Source organism: Phlebotomus papatasi, chromosome 1 (genome assembly GCF_024763615.1).
Source record: "Phlebotomus papatasi isolate M1 chromosome 1, Ppap_2.1, whole genome shotgun sequence".
Lineage (NCBI taxonomy): Eukaryota > Metazoa > Arthropoda > Insecta > Diptera > Psychodidae > Phlebotomus > Phlebotomus papatasi.
Genome location: NC_077222.1, coordinates 40,349,869 through 40,371,533, shown reverse-complemented (window position 1 = coordinate 40,371,533; position 21,665 = coordinate 40,349,869). Strand labels below are relative to the sequence as shown.

General features: G+C 32.8%; 1 protein-coding gene across 1 annotated transcript in view; it reads right to left on the bottom strand.

Annotated features, from left to right (window-relative positions):
- Nucleotides 1-21,665, bottom strand: part of LOC129809986 (homeobox protein homothorax-like) — a 153,160-nt gene that overhangs the window by 119,139 nt on the left and 12,356 nt on the right. The window contains exon 3 of the mRNA XM_055860209.1: nt 20,393-20,428. Within this exon, the coding sequence (XP_055716184.1) occupies nt 20,393-20,428 (36 nt within the window). The remainder of the gene's footprint in view (nt 1-20,392; nt 20,429-21,665) is intronic.

Below are 21,665 nucleotides of genomic sequence, written 5' to 3'. Positions count from 1 at the left end.
CTTCGTGGCAGAAAGACAAGTTATAACACCAAACAGGAAACACTTCGGGAAATTTCAATAAATCAATCGAAAATTGCAGAAAAATTGTGTTCGATCCATTGGAAAACACGCGCTACCACCCACACTTTATTCCCTCCCCGTCTTTCTCACAATCCAAATGTTCAACGAAGGCGGATGGTGCTCCATTTTGGGAGGAGTGGGTGACTATATTGGGAAAAACAAAATGTACCCGAAACGCCACACATGAACATGAATAAATTTTCCAGTGTTGCACGAAGAACCGTGCCATTTTCCATGTGACGGGGATGATTTTGATATGAAGGGGGAGTCACATCGCATGCCAGACAATTCAGTATACGGTGCTTCGGTTTGCTTTCGATAGAAAATGTGGCAAAGGAAAATTCGCCAAGTGCTCGATCAAGAAGGATTTTGAATAATCAGCATTTTTCTTTAATAGGGGATTAACTGACAACGGTTCGTTAATAAACTCAAAATCGGTTCTACTATTTAAGTATTAAAATGTTTAAGGATTATATACGGATTTGAACCCTTTCAAACTAAAGCAATTTTATCTTAAGTGATTTAGATTTTCCTTGACACCTCATATAAAGGAACCTAGAAGGGTTAATTGCCGTTTATAAAAATAAATATTCTTTTTTTTAATGCTTCACTAAACTTTATCAAAGAAAAGAAGTCATACATTCTTTTGGGCCAACCTATCGTTGTTCAATTTTATAGGGGGTTACGAAGTAGCCACCGACGTTATCTCTAACCCTTTGCGCTATAGATACACTACCGATTTCATAGACTAACGTATGCACAAACACTGAACTTCTTTTGCCTTAAAATTTTATATTCATTTATTCCTAAAATCAAAGTTAATATAATATTGATGCTTCCTCTTTGAGTTGGAGCAATAAAATTGAAGTATGATAAGTTTGGGGGGTTCTGGAGAAAGGTTCACTACTTGCTTCACTTTTTTTTCAAGTCTGCGCTGAAGGCGGTATAGGGTTCCAACCAAGCCACAGGAATCGACTGGCTTCCAACCGGTGTAATGTTGATTTCCCGGCAATCGTGTTTTTGGCAGCGGAAAACAGGAATTAAACAATGTATATAACATGGAAATATTGTTGGGGAACATTCATGTTTGGATCGATTTCATGAAATTTTTCACCCCACTTTGATACAATTTTAAGGAAATTTGTCGCTTTACCTTGTCTTTGAGCTTTACGAATTCTTTTGAAGGAGGTTTTCATGCTACCCTAAAACCTTTTGGAAAATTGAAATCCATTCTATATCTCTTCAGTGCCCCAAAAAAACATTTTCAGAAATCTAAATATCTTATTTTCATATTTAGGACATTACTTTGCGGTCAGAAAATTTATGATCCCTATAAAAATTCATATTTGTCAGAGTGAATTATACTGGAAAGAATATTTTTTCTTTATTTTATTAAATTTGCTTGAACTTTATTCGATTAGTAGAAATCCCATTAAGATAGCCTAATATATCTTTTTTAATTGACATAAACGACAGTTAGTATTCTGTCACCTTAAATAAATGTCAACGATGTAGGGCGAATTACTGCCGAGAGATCCCGAAAAGCTTTTCATTTGACAAATGCCATACGCATGAGATATTTTAGGGGAATTTTACTGTGATTTCTTTTTCTTCCCTTCTTGTCCATGGTTTTTTCCTTTGTGGATATTACAAAGTAGCAGCCGGAGTTTTGTGTGCTGAATGCAAACACAGGACAATTAATCACACACTGTGTGAGGTATAAGATGACCATTCTCCATGGAAAGTCTCCCTGGCGAGCCATGGACACTCGCTGGGCGAGAAGGACATGCGTGTAATTGCGTCCGATCCGCGTGTGGATTCGCGGAAAAGTGCGCCAAAAAGGCGCACTAGGCGATTTGTCTTCCACGTGGGTGGCATTTGGAGAAGTCATATGAAGAGATGCTGAAGAGATCCGCCCGCCACATTCACAAAATAATTCAATTGAATTTTCAATTTGGGTGCATAAATCAAATGTCTCATCATATTTCTCTCATATGTCTTCCCGTATGCGATGCGCGAAATATTCTAAATACCAACTACATGCATTCTTCCCGTGTCGATTTAATTTATTTTTAAATTGTCTCTCCACACACTCGTTTCCTTAAAACACATTCCTTGAGACACACAATAATCACCTGTCCACGTCAATCATGACGGCAATCAACCCACTGAAAATTAAACATTACCACTCGGAATACGCACTTTTTGGCGTCCAAACGCCTTCTCGCACATTTCTGCACCCATCGTTGATAGGAGAAGGAAAAAAAACAACGTGAGAATTTTTTCACAAAAATATCCCCTTGGGATGAGACATCTCTTTTGCCAAAACCATTAAGAAGCGATAATTCTTGGACGTTTTTCAGCCAATGTGAAGTGCAGAGGCAAAATGGGGAATTTTCTATCTGTGTGATGAGTCTCTGAGAAAATTGCTGACAGTGAAAATGTTTTTAAGTTAGAAAGTCTATTTGCTGAAGCTACTGATATAGCAACTGGTTCAAAAGCTTTAAAATGACCAGGAGAGCTTGGTAAATGTCAATAGGGGAGGTTTTTCAGGCTTCGCACATACTCTGACTTTGAAATCTTCACATTTTTCTCATAATGAATCTCATAATGACCTAGTAGAGAATTTCATAAGTTTCAGGATAAAAATGATCTATCTTATCATACTAAATTGCATCTGAGATTTTATTTAAATCGAAAGGATTTTATAAGACAATGCTCTTTAAAAATCCTACAATAGTTGATATAAGTGTACAAATAATTTATATTTCCTTACATAAATTTTAAAATTTTATCGAAAATTGGTAGTATGCAATAAAACTTGTGTATATCAGAGCACTACGCAAATTAACAATCTTAGTCTTCAATTCTTAGACAATTTTTTAAGTTTAAAATCTTTAAATCAATATTTAAAGGTTGATAGGCATTTTGAGATAAATATTTATTTTCAGATGTTTAATAGGTAGAATTATTTAATCTTTACAAATTTTAATTAAATATTCTTCTGCGAGAAAGGTTAACTAGGTTAAATTGAAAAAGACCAGTAAGGTCCAAGTACTCATGATCAGAACTTTTTTGCTAACTGTTAAGAATGTTATGCTGAGTTTTATCATTTGCTGTACTCTGCGAGCTTTTTTACATCTAATGAAAAATTCCAAGTGAACGTACGATAAATTTTACAAAACAAAAATCATAGTGCATTCCCCTTTTGCAAAGTGAATGGAGGACAACGAAAAAATCACACACACCAGATGCTATTCAGACTTTATAAATTTCATGCTTTGCCATGAATGTTGTGCAAAATCCCAGCGAGAGGAAAAATCGCAATTTTCCTCATCTGTCTCGCTTATTTTTTCCTCCATCCAATTTTCTCTGAGAAACGGACAAAAGTCATATATCACGGTGCGCTTAAAGAGCTCACGAAAGTTTTCCACGACGTTTTCTCTGTTAATGAACCTAATGAACGGATTTCTTTCCTTTTTCCGCCCATTTCGCCAAATTAATTTATATTAAATACGCGAATGGTGGACACTTTAACTCCATCCACCCGCTCATTCACCCAGACTCTCAATTTCGTCTGCAAAAAAAAAGAATCACCTGATATGGATTGAAAAAGTTATACTAAAGAAGAATAACATCGATTTCCCACTGTGATTAAAAAGTCCCAATATAATTTCGCAATTAAGTGCTCTCATGGGGTATTGATTTGCTATTAAAGGATTATCTCATTAGTGTCTTCCCAGCCGGGCAATTTCCCGAAAAAAGAGAACTCTCTTATCTCCTTGACAGAATGCTCCTCTGGATTTCTGTCCTCGTCATCTCACGATAACATCTCCATTGTCTTCATCTTCACTTTTTATTCTCCTCGATGAGGATCCATTGTGAAAATCTCAAGATGATGACAGAAGATGCAAAAATACACGGTAAAATGGAGAGAGAGAGAAGAGAAAAATAAATGCTTTTTGAGATTTGCACAGTTTGCTAATTAAAATTTATAGATCAGCATATCAATTTGAAGAAATGGTAGCCTGTCATCAGACATTAGGAGAAATTTTGCGCCCACCAAGAAAGATGAGCTATTTAGTCACAATACGAAGTATCATTACCATGTAGCTCTATATACAGAATTACACATAAATTTGTCAGCAAATTTATAGACTTGACTTTTTCTCTCCTTCGCCCTGGGACGCTATTTTAATTGGGATGCACTTCCATTTGAATTAACCCTTGAAAGCTCATGCATAAGAGGTGAGTCATTGCCTATTTATGTGTCCCATATTCTCAAAGAAAAATACCGGAACTTCCAGTAATGTTTCATTGAAAATTACCGCTCTGCGAATTGTTTTGAAACATTAACAACACAAAAATTAATTAAGATCCGAAAAAGAATAAAAACCCATTAGTAAAATTATACGAACTTAATATGCAACTTATGAAAATTATCTCTTAAAAATCTTAGGTTTTAAATTAATTTCCGGAACTGCTAGAAGTGTTTAGAGAGTTGCAGATTTCTGTGTTACCATAAAGTCTTCTTCTGATTCCCACATATTATGAGAAATTTTTATAATAATGAAGAACTATGTATAATACTATCTATATACCCAAAAGAACTTCAATTTTTGACGCTGAGATGCCATACCGAGCTACTGATCTTCAAACATATTACTTTCTCAGTTAAAATTGAAAATTCTATTTATTTAGTCTGAATAGAATCAGAAAAGCGTTGAATTCTAAAATCAATCATAATATAAGTTTGGTTTAGGTTTAAAAAACTAATTCGCTAGAGTACCTTAAATCTGAATTTATTAAATTGAGAACAATATTTTTTCATCCACTGAGAAAAAAACGGGGATGCGATTAACTTTTTTTCCTCACAACTTTAACACTTCTTAGGTGTAAAAATATATGAACATTTTTTAATGTTAATTTTACACCTTTTTAAGGGTAAAATAACATGAGAAGGGCAACTTTAACCCCTAACACTAAGAGAAATCCGAAAAAATCAAAATAACATTCCGGAAAAGTTAATTTTACCCTGTAGTATTGATCCAAAATCCGTGTAAATATTATGCTTTTTAGGTGTATTATGGGTTAAAGTTATCCTTTTTCATGTTAGTTTTATCCTTAAAAAGGTGTAAAATTAAGATTAAAAAATGTTATTATATTTTTACACCTAAAACGTGTTAAAGTTATGAGGAAAAAAAGTTAATCGCAGCCTCTTTTTTTCTCAGTGAATACACCTAAAAAGCATAATATTTACATCGAAACACTGCAGGGTAAAATAAACATTTCCGGAATGTTATTTTAACTTTTTCGGATTTCTCACAGTATCGGCAATGTTTTCGAAGTTCAATTTCGTTTTCAGCGTCCGCCGCCGTATTAGCGTTGTTGTAGACCAACCTCCAGGGCAAAACTATGGAAAAGCTCTTTCTCTGGTTGTAAGTGTCAATCATGTATAGAGGAAATTGCGCTAATTTCGGACGACTCAAACTTCGGACACCTGATATTTTCTATGTTATTTTCTGAATTTGATCCATGACCCTTTTACAGAAATTTCAGTCACTGGATTTGCTCTTCTTAAAATCTAATATTATAATGGACCAAATTCTTTAAAGTATTAAAACATATCTACGATTCCAGAATATAAATCGAACAACTCGATTTTTTTTACAAAAATCGTTTTATTCGATTTTTAAATTTTAAATTAAAATTTCTCTCACTGTGTAGAGGCCGTAGAGGCCTTTAGGGAAATCATGTTAAAATAAATACAAAATCTTTCTTTTGCATAAAAGTTTCATATAAAATGTTCTAAAATCTTTCAAATGACATTCCTGTGCTTATAAGATTTCAAATGCTCAACAGAAAGATGCTCAAAAGCACAGTTACAGAGATGTCTATCTGAAATATCTGCAGAGGATATTCGATGGTAGAATTCCATATTACTATCCACCCTCTTTCCCTGGTGATTCAGCACGAGTCATAGTGATTCCAAGATGATATACCACTCATATAAATTCGCAAAAATGACACTGAGCTCGCGCTGAAGATTCAGAGGCGACAAACACGCGCTGGAGGATGAGCCCATGACAATCTCTATGGTCCACATGGCATTTTGGCGTGGTGTCATGCCATAAAATTGTAAAATTTATTCTGAATGCACTCTGCAAATACAGGAAAATGTCTTTCTTGAATGGGAAAGATGCTGAATTGTGGTGTGGAATTTCTCGTTGGTAATCTCATAAGTTATTCCCGGTGAAGAAAAGAAATTTCTTCATTGCAAAATGAGGGCCTTTATCGTTGCACCAACGCACTAAGGAAAAAAAACCCAATCTCGAGGTTGGGCTAAATCCATGAAGCCTGGCTACAGAAATTGACAGTGCATCCGCAATTTTTCGCGCGTGAATTATGAAATATGAGGCAACGAACATAAATTTGCGTATAAGTTTTTCGCCATTCCCAATTCGCCAATTGACTCAGACATTCTGGCCACATAAATTCCCACCGTTAATACCTTCATAACTTTTGAAATTTCTTCTCTTTTTCACGTTTTATCCCCCACCCTGCCCCTGTACGACAATCCAGTTGGATATAAATTTGGCCATGAGGCGACATCCTCAAAGAGATATTTTCAATATTCCAAAAGGAGACGACACATAAGCTAAAATGCAATGCCAAAGGGAAAAATAAGCGAATAATTTCAATTAATGATATTTACGATCATCCGATAGTCAACTTGTGAAATTTCTGCAGAATTTATTCTCCCTCTTAATTCCAATTAATTTTCACAAAACCACAGAGATTCACCTCCCAATGAGATGCATATTGTACCTTTTTTCTCTGTCGTACTCATCTTCATCTTCTGCAAAATTGTAACTCGAGACGAGATGAGAAATCTTGAGGATCACAATCTGAGATGCAAGGAGATTTGTAAATCCAAGAGAGAAATTTATTTCTAGCCATTTTAGAATATGTATTTAATTTCTCAGTCTTGAGGGAATTATACAAGACGTCGTATCCAATTAAAGTTCTAAATCAAATTAGAATTTCAATTGATATTTACATGGTGAATGGAAACAATACCCAGAGCACAGAGTTAACTGATATATAGATTGAGGAATATGTATGTTTTTTTTTTAACAAATTTTAAAAACAAATTCTGGAGGATAGTACACTCTGCTATGTTTATTATAAAACTTTTATTTATTTTTTTCTGTTTTATTGTAAATATGTAATATTTTCTGTTACAAATGAGATACTATTGCAACTTGTTATTGTTAGTCAGTGAGAGATGAAAAATGGAAATCAGATTTAACTTGCTAGATTAGAATTACATATTTACTCAAGCTTAAAATTTCTCTTAATTACTAATTTGACATTGTCAATTATGTTGCTGTCAAATTTGACAGATTGAGAAGTTTGCATCATTGAGGCTTATGACCCTAGACACACTTACGACTTAAGCCGAGAGACGACATAATGGAAAATGATGGAAATGTAGTTTGACCATTTTCTAATATAATTACGCTAAGCCGTCTCTCGGCTAATCCTCAGATCTGTCAAGGCCCTTATGGACTATATATCTATCTGTATTCGAATGAGTCCTGCAGCCTACATTAAAAAAAAGAACTAGCGAATATTTTAAAGATATCCCTTTTAATTAAAAAAAAAACTGTGTTATTGTTACAAATTTAAAATTATATTCTCATCTATAAAATTGTTCAAGGATATGTCACCTAACTCTGTGATGGATTGAGTACGTGAAAAATTCAAAGAGACATACGTTCTCTCCTTAGAAATTTTGCAATAACGGCGACGACTTGTGACATAAGTTCAGTGACATTCATGCATTTTGCATAGCGAGAAACACCTGAAAATCACCTGAGACAGTACCGTAAAAAATTCACACATCATGTCAATAATTCCCCATCCTATCAATGTGTCAGACTAAGGTGCGAAAATTCCACCATCTATTGGGATAATTCAGCGAAGTTCTTGAATGTGTGAAGAACCAATAAATCACAGTGATTGTAATACTAGACACTTTCACTCAGGGATGGGCCACAGTTCATTGTCACCTTCAAGAGTCCACCGAAAATTTACCTTCTCAGTATATTCAGCTATAAGTGTCTTATAAGATGTCTTTAGGACATAAATCTCATCATTGCGTGAACGTGCCTCTGTGTGTAGTTCATCGGAATGATATAAAGGAAGGTATATTTTTAGACGACAATTTATTGATTTAGACTGTGAAATGATACTAATCCACAATTTATTAGAAAAATCCTACTTTAATATAATCCAAGTTGAGATTCTCTGAATTTTTAACATTACACCAACTGGGCCAAAGGGGTCATTGGCAAAAAGACAAATCGAAGTGCGTCAACATGGCAAATAATATAGCTATTACTCTGAATAATGTTAATTGATATAAAAATAATTCAACAAAAGACAATTCATTCCTTCTCATTTTATCACTAGTTTAAATTTGTATCATTATTTGACTTGTATTTAGATAAAATGGGCTTGTTTGACGTATTTTTAAAAGCGTGTCTTGAATTTAGTAAACATCTTAGACATTTTAAAAGCTTCAAATACTTTGATAAAATGTAAATACAATGTTTCTTATTTTCTTCTCTTTGCTCATAAACATTCTACATAAAATAAATTCCTTATTGTTATTCAGTAATTTAGCAGATATTATAAAGCATAAAATTCTTAGAATTTATTTATTTTTGTAGGGGAGACTGGGGCACATGTAACCAATTTCGATAGATGTGAATTTGAGGTGATTTTCCAAGGACACCGTGATTTTTTGGAAAATCTTTCTTAGCTAATGTTTTACCCTTGGGTATAGGCAATACATCGAAGGTAATGCGGATGCTGGAAAACAATTGAGTTTTCCATAAAAATAAAATTTGTGTCACCGTGCATTTTTCTCTTTTCACAAAATACCTGGGGTAGAAGTAAACACTTTCTGGGGAGGATGTAAACACCCTTTTTTCCACCCTTGAAATTAACTTTGCACCACTTTCGATTATTTTAATTACTTAAGAGATATATAAAGACTGCATATTTTTCAAAAAATCACGACACTTTTTACAAAGAATAATTAAAATAGCAAAAAAAGTAAAAGCATGCATATCAAAGACATTTTTCAATGGAGTTACCCCATATTTTGACATCATGTGACTTTTTATTGAACACAGCGCCACCAATTTTTTTTGTAGTCAATGAATTAGACATTTCGCATGAAGGCCAATTTCCCGCTCTTTTACCTACTCATTTTGTGAAATTGAAATTGCCTGGTTACATCTACCCCAAATGCTGTTTTCTGATCAATTATTAATTCTTTTGAAATAATGAGAATCTCAATTTCTCTAGTAAATGCATAAATATAATCCTAAAAGATGTAGGAAAGAACTGGTATTGCTACATTTCGATTATTTTACACAGTTTTTAATTTCCAGGTGGAAATCAAAATGACCAAAATAATCGAAATATCAACATTTTCGACAAAAATGATTTTTATTTTTAAAGTATTAGGATTTCATTGACCAATTCATCTGTGGACATACATCCCCATGGTATCTATGAATGCTTATGGGTTTTATCCTCTGGAGTCTTAAAATTAATGAAAAAAATCACAGTGTTTACAACTACCCCAGTTTACTACTGCCCCAGTTCCCCCTATATATAATTGTAGCGTGATAATTTCTTAAGGTCTTTCAAAAGAATTGTTCTAAAATTAATAAAAATTTTGTAGTGAAATAGAGGAAGATTTCTGTAAATGAAGGAATAAAGAATACAAGAATAACTATCAAATTAAAATACTTATTAAGAGAGAATTAGATTCATAATCAATCATTTTTAAAAGATCGAAAATTTATGTGCTTATGGATAATTTAGTAATTTTTTTAGCCAATTTTAGTCAAAATCATTAGTTTTTTGGAATTAAGTATTTTGAAAAATGGTAATGCTAGTTTCTAATTTGTTAAAAGAAATGTGACTTTAAGACTGAGTTTAGAGACAAATTCAAGGGGTAGCTAAATGTGCTGTTCACTGATAACTCGAGTGCCAAACTGACGATTTCGTGCCGGTCTGCCGCAAGTAACTATACAAAATTAGTGTTTTCAGTACAGTACATTAAAATTTACCACTATAATTGTCTGTAGGAAATTTATAATATTATACGAGCTTAAAAGAACGCTATACTTCGTAAGAGCGAACTGAACTATACGCCTTAAATACGACTTAAATACGCCATCAATTTATCGCTAAAATCGTGCCGATCTGCCGATTTTTGTGAATGAACATGGCATGTTCAACAGACTTATCTGCCGATTTTTGGCTAAATTGTGCCGATCTTTAGCAAAATAGTGCCAATCTGTCGATTTTTAACTCCAGATCAGCATATTTTTGTAAATCGTCGCTCACGGTTCATTCTGAGAGTTACATATGCACCCCTTGAACTAATTTATACAAATTTATATTTAGTACATTCTTCTGGAGCAAAATGGTAGAAAATCTCCAGATTGCATAAACCCAGTAAAAACGTTATTCAGAACAATAAGATTTACGGATTAAACTTATTGAACTGAACCAAAAATTATCGTCAGGTAACTCTTTGTCTAGTGATTTTAATTATGGTGCACAAATCCAATTCTGGGCGGAGTTTAAAGTTTGTTTTCTTATTAATAAACATTTTCTTATTTCCTTTTTCCCCAGTAACATTTGGGTAGGAAAAAATATTAAATTTTGTAGAATGATTTAATAAAATTGATTATATTGTTGTAAGGAAGTGTTGAGGGAAAACTTGATCTATCCAAGCTTCTGTAGAAGCCACGCCCACCTAAAAAGAATTGTTTCTTTAAAACCGTCAATTTCAATGCATTATGGCACAAAATTATCGCGAAACACAAGAAAGTACCAAGTTGTTCAAAATAATATTCAGAAAGTGAATATTTTCGATCATTACAATTATTATTGTGGGTGTGGTTTAATTTTTAAAAGGCGGACCTTCCTTTTGAATCTCGCCCAGAATGCAGTTAATGTAAATGGTTTACTAGGGAAATTTTACAAAATACTTCTTGTCTAATACAAAGTTTTAAAATGTTTTAAATACTACTTTTTCTTTTTCTTTTTATTTCTTCTTTATTTTTGCTATTAAAAATGAATAAATAATGTATTTTATACCTTTTCAATTTAATAGACCTAGCATTTTATAAGCTTATAAATTTTCATTTCAATTTTTATTCACAAAAAGTTAATTTATATAGTAACTTTGAGCGTCTCAGTAGTTGCTTGCCAATTTACTGGTCTCCGAAAGGGGGGAGAACATAAATCAGTTGTGTACAGAAAATGGGATGGAAGAAATACTGGAAATTGTTTGTTTATCCGTCCCTTCAATTGCACACGGTATATTCCGCGTGGATGAGACGAGGAGAGAGGTTGTTAATTGCCAATGAAGATATTGGAAAAGTGCTCTAACGGCGTGTTTCCAATGGCCCTTGAGACCACATCCAAAATGATCTTGGAGCATTTTGAGCCATATGGGGCGCGTCTGGGTACAAGAAACACTAAGATACACCGCATCACTTTCCCCTCGGTATTTCCCGAGGGACGCTCTGGAGTGGATGCTGCAACCGCACAAGAATAGCCACTTGAGTACTGAAGTGGTCTTGTCGATAAGATGAGGGTTCTTATTTTGGGAGGGCTTACAAGAGACTCTCATGCCGGGAACACACACACAATACCATCCTCCAAATGGCGATGCACCAGAAATCACTGCTTTTTCTGCTCAGGGGCATCTCTAATGGGTGACAATAAGTGGGATGATGCAATTAAATTGATTGATTTCTAAAAGCACTTGGAATTAATATTTCATTTGCAATTTCGAGAACTTTTGGTTGGAAATGAAAGGGGGTGGATATAGAATAGGTGTACTAAGACATTTATTTATTTAATGGCACTGCATTATTGTTTAATTGAAGGGGTTAAGGTGAAGATTTCAGCATAATTTGATACATCGCATACTTCTTAATTAATCTACACAATTATTTATTACGGGAGAGCAATAAAATGAGATTTGCTCCAATTCTTTTATTAGCAAGAAATGCGTGGGAAAAAATTCCTACCACTTACTATGGCAAATTAGTAGCATAATAAAATAGTGAAAGAATCGTAAAGTGTCTCGATGGATTTTTTTTTATGAAAATCGTAAATTATCTTTTCTGAGTGTCGGTGCTTGAGCAAAAATCTTTGCATGAAATGCCATTGAATTGGCATTCACTGTTAAAATTGTATCAAAAGATGGGTGAATTGGAAGCAATGTACAGAGGATGAGAAAAACCAACAATGTGTGGCAAAATATACAAGAAATTATTGGCAAAAGCGCGGGAGAAGTCAATATATCGGGAGGCGAGTTGTCCAACTTGTTGCTGAATGCCCAGGTTTTGCCAATTGGAAATGGTGCTATTTCTTGCATCCCAAGACTCTTGTTGCTTCCTTTGCCTCCTCATTGCACTTGATGATGTTTCGCGCGCTTCGCTATGGCATTTGTAATACACTTTGCGCACCGAGATATGGTAAATGGCAGTAATACCTGTCCATGGAGCCCACGCAGAACATAAAGTACTTTACACATTATTTGAGGAGGGCCGAGGAGGGCTCTTCGCATGATTCTTTTAAGCCTCTCTGTCTTTTTTTCCTCTTTTTAATCTTAGCCTGAACTCCCTATCTCACCATGGAGTCTTCTTCTCTGCAAGTGCAAATTTTTGCCTGGCATTCAACTCGAAATTCAATTTGATTCTCCTTCATTTTGTGTGATCTTCTTCATCTTCGCCATTGTTGGCTTCTCCGCAGAAACTATTTTTGCCCTTTTTTTTTAAACCACGCACACACACCGGGATAAGGAATCCAGGGAGCGTCTCTAATGAGCCTCCCAAGTGAATGTTATGAGTGCAGAAACAGTGACAATTTGCAGAGCAGAGAGACACCCACTTGTAACGATCTGGAATGCACATTTTGATGTCCGGGACTGATAGAGTGACGTGAAATTTGTTATTCTGTCCCCTTCAGTGACATCTCCAGCGATCATCACCAGAGAAGTGCACATTTCCCTCCCAAAAATCCTCTTTGCCACTTCTTCCAACAGTCTTTTTCGCGCTCATTTACCAACTGACTGAGTGCATCTTACAAGTATGATGAATGCACTCAGAGAAATTTAAATAATTTTTTGATGAGTTAATTACTTAATTTTCTTATTTAAAAATATAACAGATTACTACTAATAAGTTATTACTTTATACAAAATGAAAAGCATTTATTGTATATTTTTTGAAATTTGTTAATTTGGTTAAGCCTTTCACATTCAGGACGACAAGGTGTCAATCTATCCAATTAACGACATTTCTATTTAGACTTTCATTGATTAACAGTATTTCTTAGTATATTTTCACTTTTAAGTGACCTCTTTTACACAGAAAGTTTAGGTTTTCGAATCAATATTTTATAGAAATTAAGCTTAAGGGTTGCTTGCTATATAGGGTAAGTGTGCCAAATTCCGGCCAGCTTGTTATTTCGGCCACATTTTTTGTTCCTCGAATTTCATTGAATTTTTAGTTTTTGCATACTCTAGAAATAATACAATGAAAAAAATAACAAAAAATGTCGCTTCGACGAACAAGATGATTTAAAAAAGTCATTAGAAGAATTCCAGAAAGGCAAGGAACTGTGAAAATGTAGGTGGCCGAAATAGGCCAGAAATGTAATGTGTACATTTTTATGCATTTTAGAATGTATTAAGAGTGAATTTAGAGAAAATAAAGACGATAGACTGCCTACAAGGTTCCAAGGAACACTCTTTATAAAAACAGTAACAAATAAATTCAATTTGTATTAAAAATATTACATTTCAAACATAAGACTTTGACGCTTGCATGCAACTATGCCGAAATTTGGTACACTTACCCTATGTAATTCTTCTCCTACAGAAACACTAAAAGTAATTATCTCTAAATTATTCATAGTGCAAATAAAAAATTATTAGGGGAGGATGTGGTAGTTTCTAGGATGCATGGCTTTAAAAAAATATAAAATTTTGGAATATTAAATTAAAAATATGAAAAATTACTGTATATTTTTTACAACAGTTAATATCCAGGAGATTCTAGCTAAATTTAGCTTTAATATATTGCATGAATGCTTGACAAATTAGTTTTTAAATCGACTTGAGTTGCCAAAAAATATTTAACTTGTAAATGAAAATTTCGAATTATTACGGTTTCAACATAAAAATTTTCCTTTTTTTCAACACTCTAATTTGAATTTTTTAGATTATCTATTCAAATTTCGAGAGCAAAGCAAATCAAGTCTGTTAAACTATTTAAAAAGTATTCTAAAAATTTAATAAAAAAAACTTTTAGATTTTAATAAATCATTCATATTCATCTAAAACTATACATCGGGAATAGTAAATATTTAATAATAACGTCATAATTGTGCACTTTTAAACAAATTAATAATGCAATAAAGTCTCAGATATGTATTTATCTTTTACACTTATGCAATTTTGAAATAAATGTTTAATATCAAAGGATTTCAATTGATTGAAAATTTAAAAAATTAAAATGTTATCTTTGTTAAATTGTTTTTCATTTCAAAGCTGAAAGTTTAGGAATTTTAAATAGTGAAAATTCTGAGAGCATCATATAGAGTATTTGTCTTTAATTAACCATTTGTAATTTTGAGTTATGTCTTGAATCTTTAAAATTTTTAACCTAAAGTATTTTTTTATTTTACCAAATTAGCAACTTAACTTAAGAACAATGTAATTTTACGTTAGTATTTCTCGTAAGGTTAAAACTGCTTTATACGATATGACAATATTTGCATATTTTTTATAGTGTTATTTCAAAATCGGTACTCAAAAACAACATAAGAAACATTTTAGTGTGAAAAACGTTCAGGAAGCATATTTATCATTATTCTGCTTGTAATAGTACTTAATTGCATTTTACCTAGAACATTTTTCAGACCATAGGTTTTTCATAGGACTCAACTACTAATCTAATACGGGCTTCAGACCTAACGATTCGCCACTTGGCTTAACTTGTCAAATTTCTTATCGGTCAAGTTTTCTTTTAAAATTTTGACTTAGGATTGGATTATTAAAGGTAAATTACCTCATTAGCACATTTCCCTTTAGGTTCTGAAAAGCCAATGAAATTGATTGGTATATGATTTCAAGACCTTCGGGAAGTGGGCTAAACCTCTGGTCTGAAAACCACTTAAGTCATTATTAGCATCAGTAGTGTAAATAGTAATGTAGTAGTATAAAAGTCTAAAAAATAGTAGCACACATCTCTTATACTATTAGAGGCGAACTGTATAACAGTTTTGATATCAACTTTGACAGTTATAAAATCGTTGGAAATTCAAATTTTCTTAGAGTTATCTATCTCTAGTTAACAAAAAACTAAATCTCAGTGTATGAGAAATTCAACATAGTGGATTATTTTCACATGAGACCGGACAATATTTGTTGTCACATTTTCTCTGCTCAACTTCTTATTTTTTTTCTTTCCTTCAAGAAGTGAGGAGTGTGTGTACGGAGATTCCAAGGCTGAGATATTGTTTGAACAAGGCAAGTAACCATTGAGGAGGAAGTGAGATGGAAGGGAAGACCAAGAAAAGACAAGAAGTGCCTGATAAAGCTGACATTAAATAAATCACGCGCCGGAGAAAAGCTGATGTCTGTATTACATCTGTGAGTCTTGAGAAATTTGTTTTATTGAGTGGGAACACTCGCCATGTAAATAGTCAGACATCAAGTGTTATACAGTTGCAATCACTCGACTCTGAGATTGTGGAAAATGCCACCAAAGAGGAAAAACATGCACTGTTACTGCAAACCATTGAGGAACAATTTCCAACGGGATTTTACTCCACTGGAAAAATCAAAGAAAAAGATGACCAAGGAAAACCCAATTCATTGAAAGGCGGCGCCCTCCGTTTGGAAAATAGAAATAAAAATAAAAAAACAACTTGAAATTGGAAAAAAAGCAGTCAAAATAAATAAGCAATAAATCCTCTCGACCAATTGATTTTTTTTTCCTTTAATTACAAATGGACCATCTCGTAAATTTCCACGAGCACTTGAGCTGCTGAAAAGTGAAACAGCCATTCAAATCATTCTCTCTCCATTCAAATATAAATAATCTAAAACTGCTAATAAATTTTACAGCGCCACTTGAGGAATCTCCATATTCAACATTTAAACTCCTAAATGGGTTTGGGGGCGAGATTTTCAATTGAATTTATGTACACACCATTCAAGCAAATTAATCCACTTCAAATTGTTTAAATTTAGAACATATTTTATATATGGTGTGCTTAATTGCCCTCCTAAGCCAAGCACGCACATATTCAATGAAGTTGTAAGCATTTTTGGTGCCCATTTCACTTGTTGTGCCTCTTTTTTTTCACCATTACAACTCGTATCAATTATATGTTTTTGGTACTCAAACAGTTTTGCTCTCCATGCTCAAACCACAAATATTGAGCAATACAATCCGGCTCAGCAAGGAAAAAACAACAATTAACAAATGTTCTTTATCAAAACGCATGTGGTTTCACGATAAAGTCCCCAACCAAGTATTTTGTAACAGGGAGAATTTCTACTCTCGCGTGTTTGTCTTCCTAAATCATGCTCCAAATTGGATTAATGTCGAGGACTTTTGTTCTGGAGAATATTTTTCTTTTTTTTTCTTTCTGGTTGCTTTAAAAGAGCCAAGAAAAACCCATTGAATTCCATTAAAAATGCCAAGAAGATTAGACGAAAAAATTCTCAAGATATTTGTATTCGATGAATTTGTAATTTAGCTATAAGAAATTCAGCCCATTGATCTTTATTTTCTACGCTTGATTAAATTTGCGATAATTATTTAATATGGAGCGCAAATGTCTCAATTTTCAACAGGAAACAAATATTTCAATGTCTTTGATAAATGTAAATTGCTAATAGGCATTTTGTCAACCAATAAATTCACCAGTGGCACTTAGAAGTAAGAAATTTTAGATTAGAAAGTAAAATTAGCATCTATATTGATGAAAACCGTATTAAATGGGATAGTGGTTGCCAATCTTAATAAATATAATGTAGGAGAGCGATGAAGTACGAAACATGTATTAGGGTCGCATGAACACCTCTTCGACAGGGAACTCCTATTAACACTTTTGTCAAAAGGTTAAAATTTAGCTAATTTATCTAACAAAATGTAAGTAATATGGCATTTTTTAATTATTTCACGTTTTTCGAAAAGGATAAGTGTTCAAATTTCGTATTCCAAATAGTACAGAGTAGGGTGTCAATAGGTGTTCCTTTTACCCTACATTTTTACCCTTTCCTTTTTAATTATTACAAATTATATATAGTTAAGTTTTAAATCCCATAAAATTCCAAAAGTCGCTTCGAACTCTTGGATTTGCTGGAGCTTTTAAAGTTTTCCAATGCTTACAAGCCTAGTCCAATCATACAACGCAATGGGACTGGAATATCTTTCTCGATTAAAGATTTTATCAAGAATGCTTTAAATATTAACTAGATAATAATTAAATATTTAATCCGTAAAATATTGTAGCAAAATCATATTCCCTGATTGGATAAATCTTTGAAAGCTTTTAAAGCTTTCAAATTTAAGACGCAATAACAAAATAATCTTTTATATCGTATTACATATTAAATTTAACAAAATCTTACACAGACAGTAAATATTTTAGAAAATATTGAATAAAATAAAAGTATTGAAGAATTCCAAGGGGTAACTCATTGAAAAAAAACCCTTTTCAATTATCCGAGAAATGGTTCGCGAAATCCGAGAAACCCAAGAATTGCATCGCGAAACCCGAAAACTCCAAAAATTGCATCGCAAAACCCGAGAAAGACAAGAATTGTATTGCGAAAATAGAGACCAAAAACTCTTGCTAGAAAAAATGGAAATGAGTTACTCTTGAACAATTAAGATAGTTTGAAAAACAATCACCGAGGAAATTAGAAAGGTTAGACAAGACACTTATAGTAAAAGTTTATTATAATGTTCTAGTTTGACTATTAAGACGTCTACACATTGTAACAAATTTTCGTCAAAAATTGGTTTTTTGAAGGAAATCGCCTGAAGTGCTCTAGGCGGAAACGTCAAAATTCTGTCAAAACGCAATTTTTGACGAAAATTGCTGCCAATGTGTTGCCTTTATTTGCGAATCTTGGAATACTTGAACAAAGGAAAAAGAACGAATAAATCGCTAGTAAATAGTGCAAAAAAAACTTTTTTTTAATTTTTTTAAAGTGTACATTAAAGCCGACTTGCTAGACATAATTGTCGCGTAGTTTTTATTTATGATTTTCTGGTATGTGTCTTGACTAACCGTTTTCTAAAATTAACGATCAATATGTAAACAAAAAGGTGTATTTATGTCAGAATATAATAACGATTGCATGTTTAAAACCGTAGAATGATTTATTTATAGTGTTTACCGATAAATTTGCATATATCTCATTATTTTAATTAATGTATTGTCATGAAAAATTCACCTTTCTGCCAAAAGTGTCAATTTGAAACGTGTGAAAAATTAATGAAATACTTAAGAAGCCCACTTTGTAATTTTTGCATATAAATTAGACCACATAAAATGTTTATTATAAAAAGTTATGAGACAATAATCATGAAACTGAGACAGTAAGATACGCTAATTGACTATTTGGACAAGAAATTACTACCAGTGACTCATAAGTTCACAACTTTTAATATTCAAGCGATTCAATCCATAAAATATCAAACATTCTTGTGGTGTGTCCGTTGGGGATTTAAATTTTTCTCTCGTGCTATTGAGAAGCCAAGGGTCAACAATCTAGGTCAAAAAGTGGTGTCAACTTTTTAAGTATGGAGGATTTTAAATAAAATTAGTCGCATCTTAGGATCAGAAAATTTGACAAATTTACAATTTATGTCCCTGATTATGGAGAGAAATCAATGATCGATTGAGGGATAGAAATGACATCAAAGCAATTTTATTTCTTTTTTTTTTTCTTCTTGGACAAAGATTAGGGCAAATCCAGCAGAAAACGAGTCTGGAGAAACTGATTTTTGTGCGACAGAAAATGTTGTGACAGCGATATTGTGGTCATTTTTGTCGTTAAATTTATCCACCATATATATACCATTCTCTCGCGTCAATTCTCAGTAATCGAGAGAAAATATCAAATATTCTCTGTGTCGTGATCGAACAAGGCAGATAAGCGGCTTATAAGAATTTCAACGTTAATTTATACATACAAAATGATTATGTGGCCTGTGGAGTATGATGGTGAAAATGGGGGGTGTGAGACGATGTTGACGGGGAAAAAATCTTTTGGATTAATCATTTTGTATTTATAGCTCATTCTCTCATGTATAAATCACATGGAATTCCTCACATTTTCCTTTTCCTCCGCCATCATCTCACAGCTTTTTTCTTCATCAACCATCTCTCTTATATACTATTGGGACTATATGAGAAGGAGCTATATATATATGTGAGATTTTTCGAAAAAGTAGGACATTGCTTATAGTTTGATCTCTGATTGATATACTAAGTTATATATATATTTTTCCTGTCTTCATCTTCAATCTCTTGCCAATAGCAATGGCAACACTACCAGAGCATTTACAATCAAATCAAGATATCAAGAGAGGAGGTATACATGCTTGGTGCACAATTCTGCCCCAGTCATCGCCATATCAACAAAACTCCGGATGGTACAAGAAGTTGGCGAGATTATGGGAGCACAAAATCTACATAAATCACACGATCAACAACTATACACCATCTGGAGGTAAATATCAACTTCAACCCAGAGACAACACAAGAGCACAACGAATGATATAAGTATTAAAAACCAAATAAAAGTAAATGATATTAAATAAAATTCAACATTGCAGAGAGCAACTATTATACCGAAGCGATACGGACGTCTGATGCATTTTGAGTAGAGGAAGGCTCTCAAAACGGGTTAAATCAATGAACTTGTCAACAAAGTGGATAAATTTGAGTCTGCTCGAACGGGAGATTAAACTGTGAGCTTGAGAAGTAAATTACCAGCAAATATAAAGAAATAAATAAATAAAAAGCAGACTCCAGTAACATTGAAAAAAAACCACAACTCATAGAAGACACTCATGACAAAATAACAAATTAATTTCAGATTAAAGGTAAGAGATTTATAAAGTACAAAAAAAAAAATTTAAAAAAAAATGAACTCACTAAAAAGTGACATTTGCAAAAGAGTCAATCTTACCATATGTAAAGGCCAAGTTATCTCGTCGTGAATTGTCTGTAAAAAATTGACGACTTTGTTAATTCAGCCACGAAAGATTCACGAGTTTTTTTTTTTGAGTGTCTAACAAATTGTTTCTTGTTTGTAACGATTAAAAATCAATTATTTTGGCAAAATGGTCATTTATCCACTCTAGCGGTGTTATAAGTGAAGAAAGAAAGTAATTATGCTGATCAAGTTCATTGAAAATCAATTAACGGTCCATGGAAGAAATTGGAGGAAAATTAGCTGTCTCAAAAGAGATCATTCATCATGTTTGCTATTTGGGATTTTCGCTCTCAAACCAAAATGGGTAAAATCACTTATAGAAAAAATAGAGAAAAAAGTTTGGTATAAAAATTTTTGGTCAGGTCAGTAGATTAACATTTTAATTAGTAAAAAAAACTTATATTTAAATTGGTCTATAAAATATTCAATTTAGATAAGAAAAAAAACTATAAACTGATTTGAAAGCCATTTAAGCTTTGTCGGAGATAAAAGTGGTTCATAATGTTCTAATTTCCCCATTTCTAAACATAATTTCATAATTTGTCAACATTAACGATTATCATCTACACCCTTTCCTTATTATCTAATTAATAATGTTTTTTCAAATTGAATTTACTGAACTACTGATCAAAATTATGAAGCTTATTAGAAGCGTAAACATTATAAAGACGGTAAACGTAAAATATCGCACAAAGAAATTTTAAATTCGACAATTCGTTTAAAACTTAATTAAATAAAAAAACAAGTAATATGACAATAATCTTCAAAGTATTCTAAAATTGCTTAATTATAAATTATTACTAGGTTAATACGCCATAATAATTAAAATCCGAAGTTTTAAATTGATTTATTTGACATTTCGCGTTGTCCGACTTTCCAACACAAATGGAAATTTCTAAAATTTTCTATATCTCCAACTTTTTTTACAATTTATTAATATATGACTACTTTTGAGCTAGTGTTTATGAAAGTAGGTATATTTTAGAGATACAATAGGATAGATGAGAATTTCATAAGTAATAGTGGCCACCGCCGTCATAACGTCCAATAAAAACCAATTATTTTTCATTTTTATTTTCGGCCAAGTCGAATAATATTTCACACTTAGACCGTCTTCATACTAGAGGTTTAGCCCAGTTCCCGAGGGTCTCAAAACCTTAAACAGTAACCGATTTTATTGATTTTTCAAAATGTAATAGGTCATTTGCCCTTAATAAACCAATCCTAAGTTAAAATTTTCCAAAAA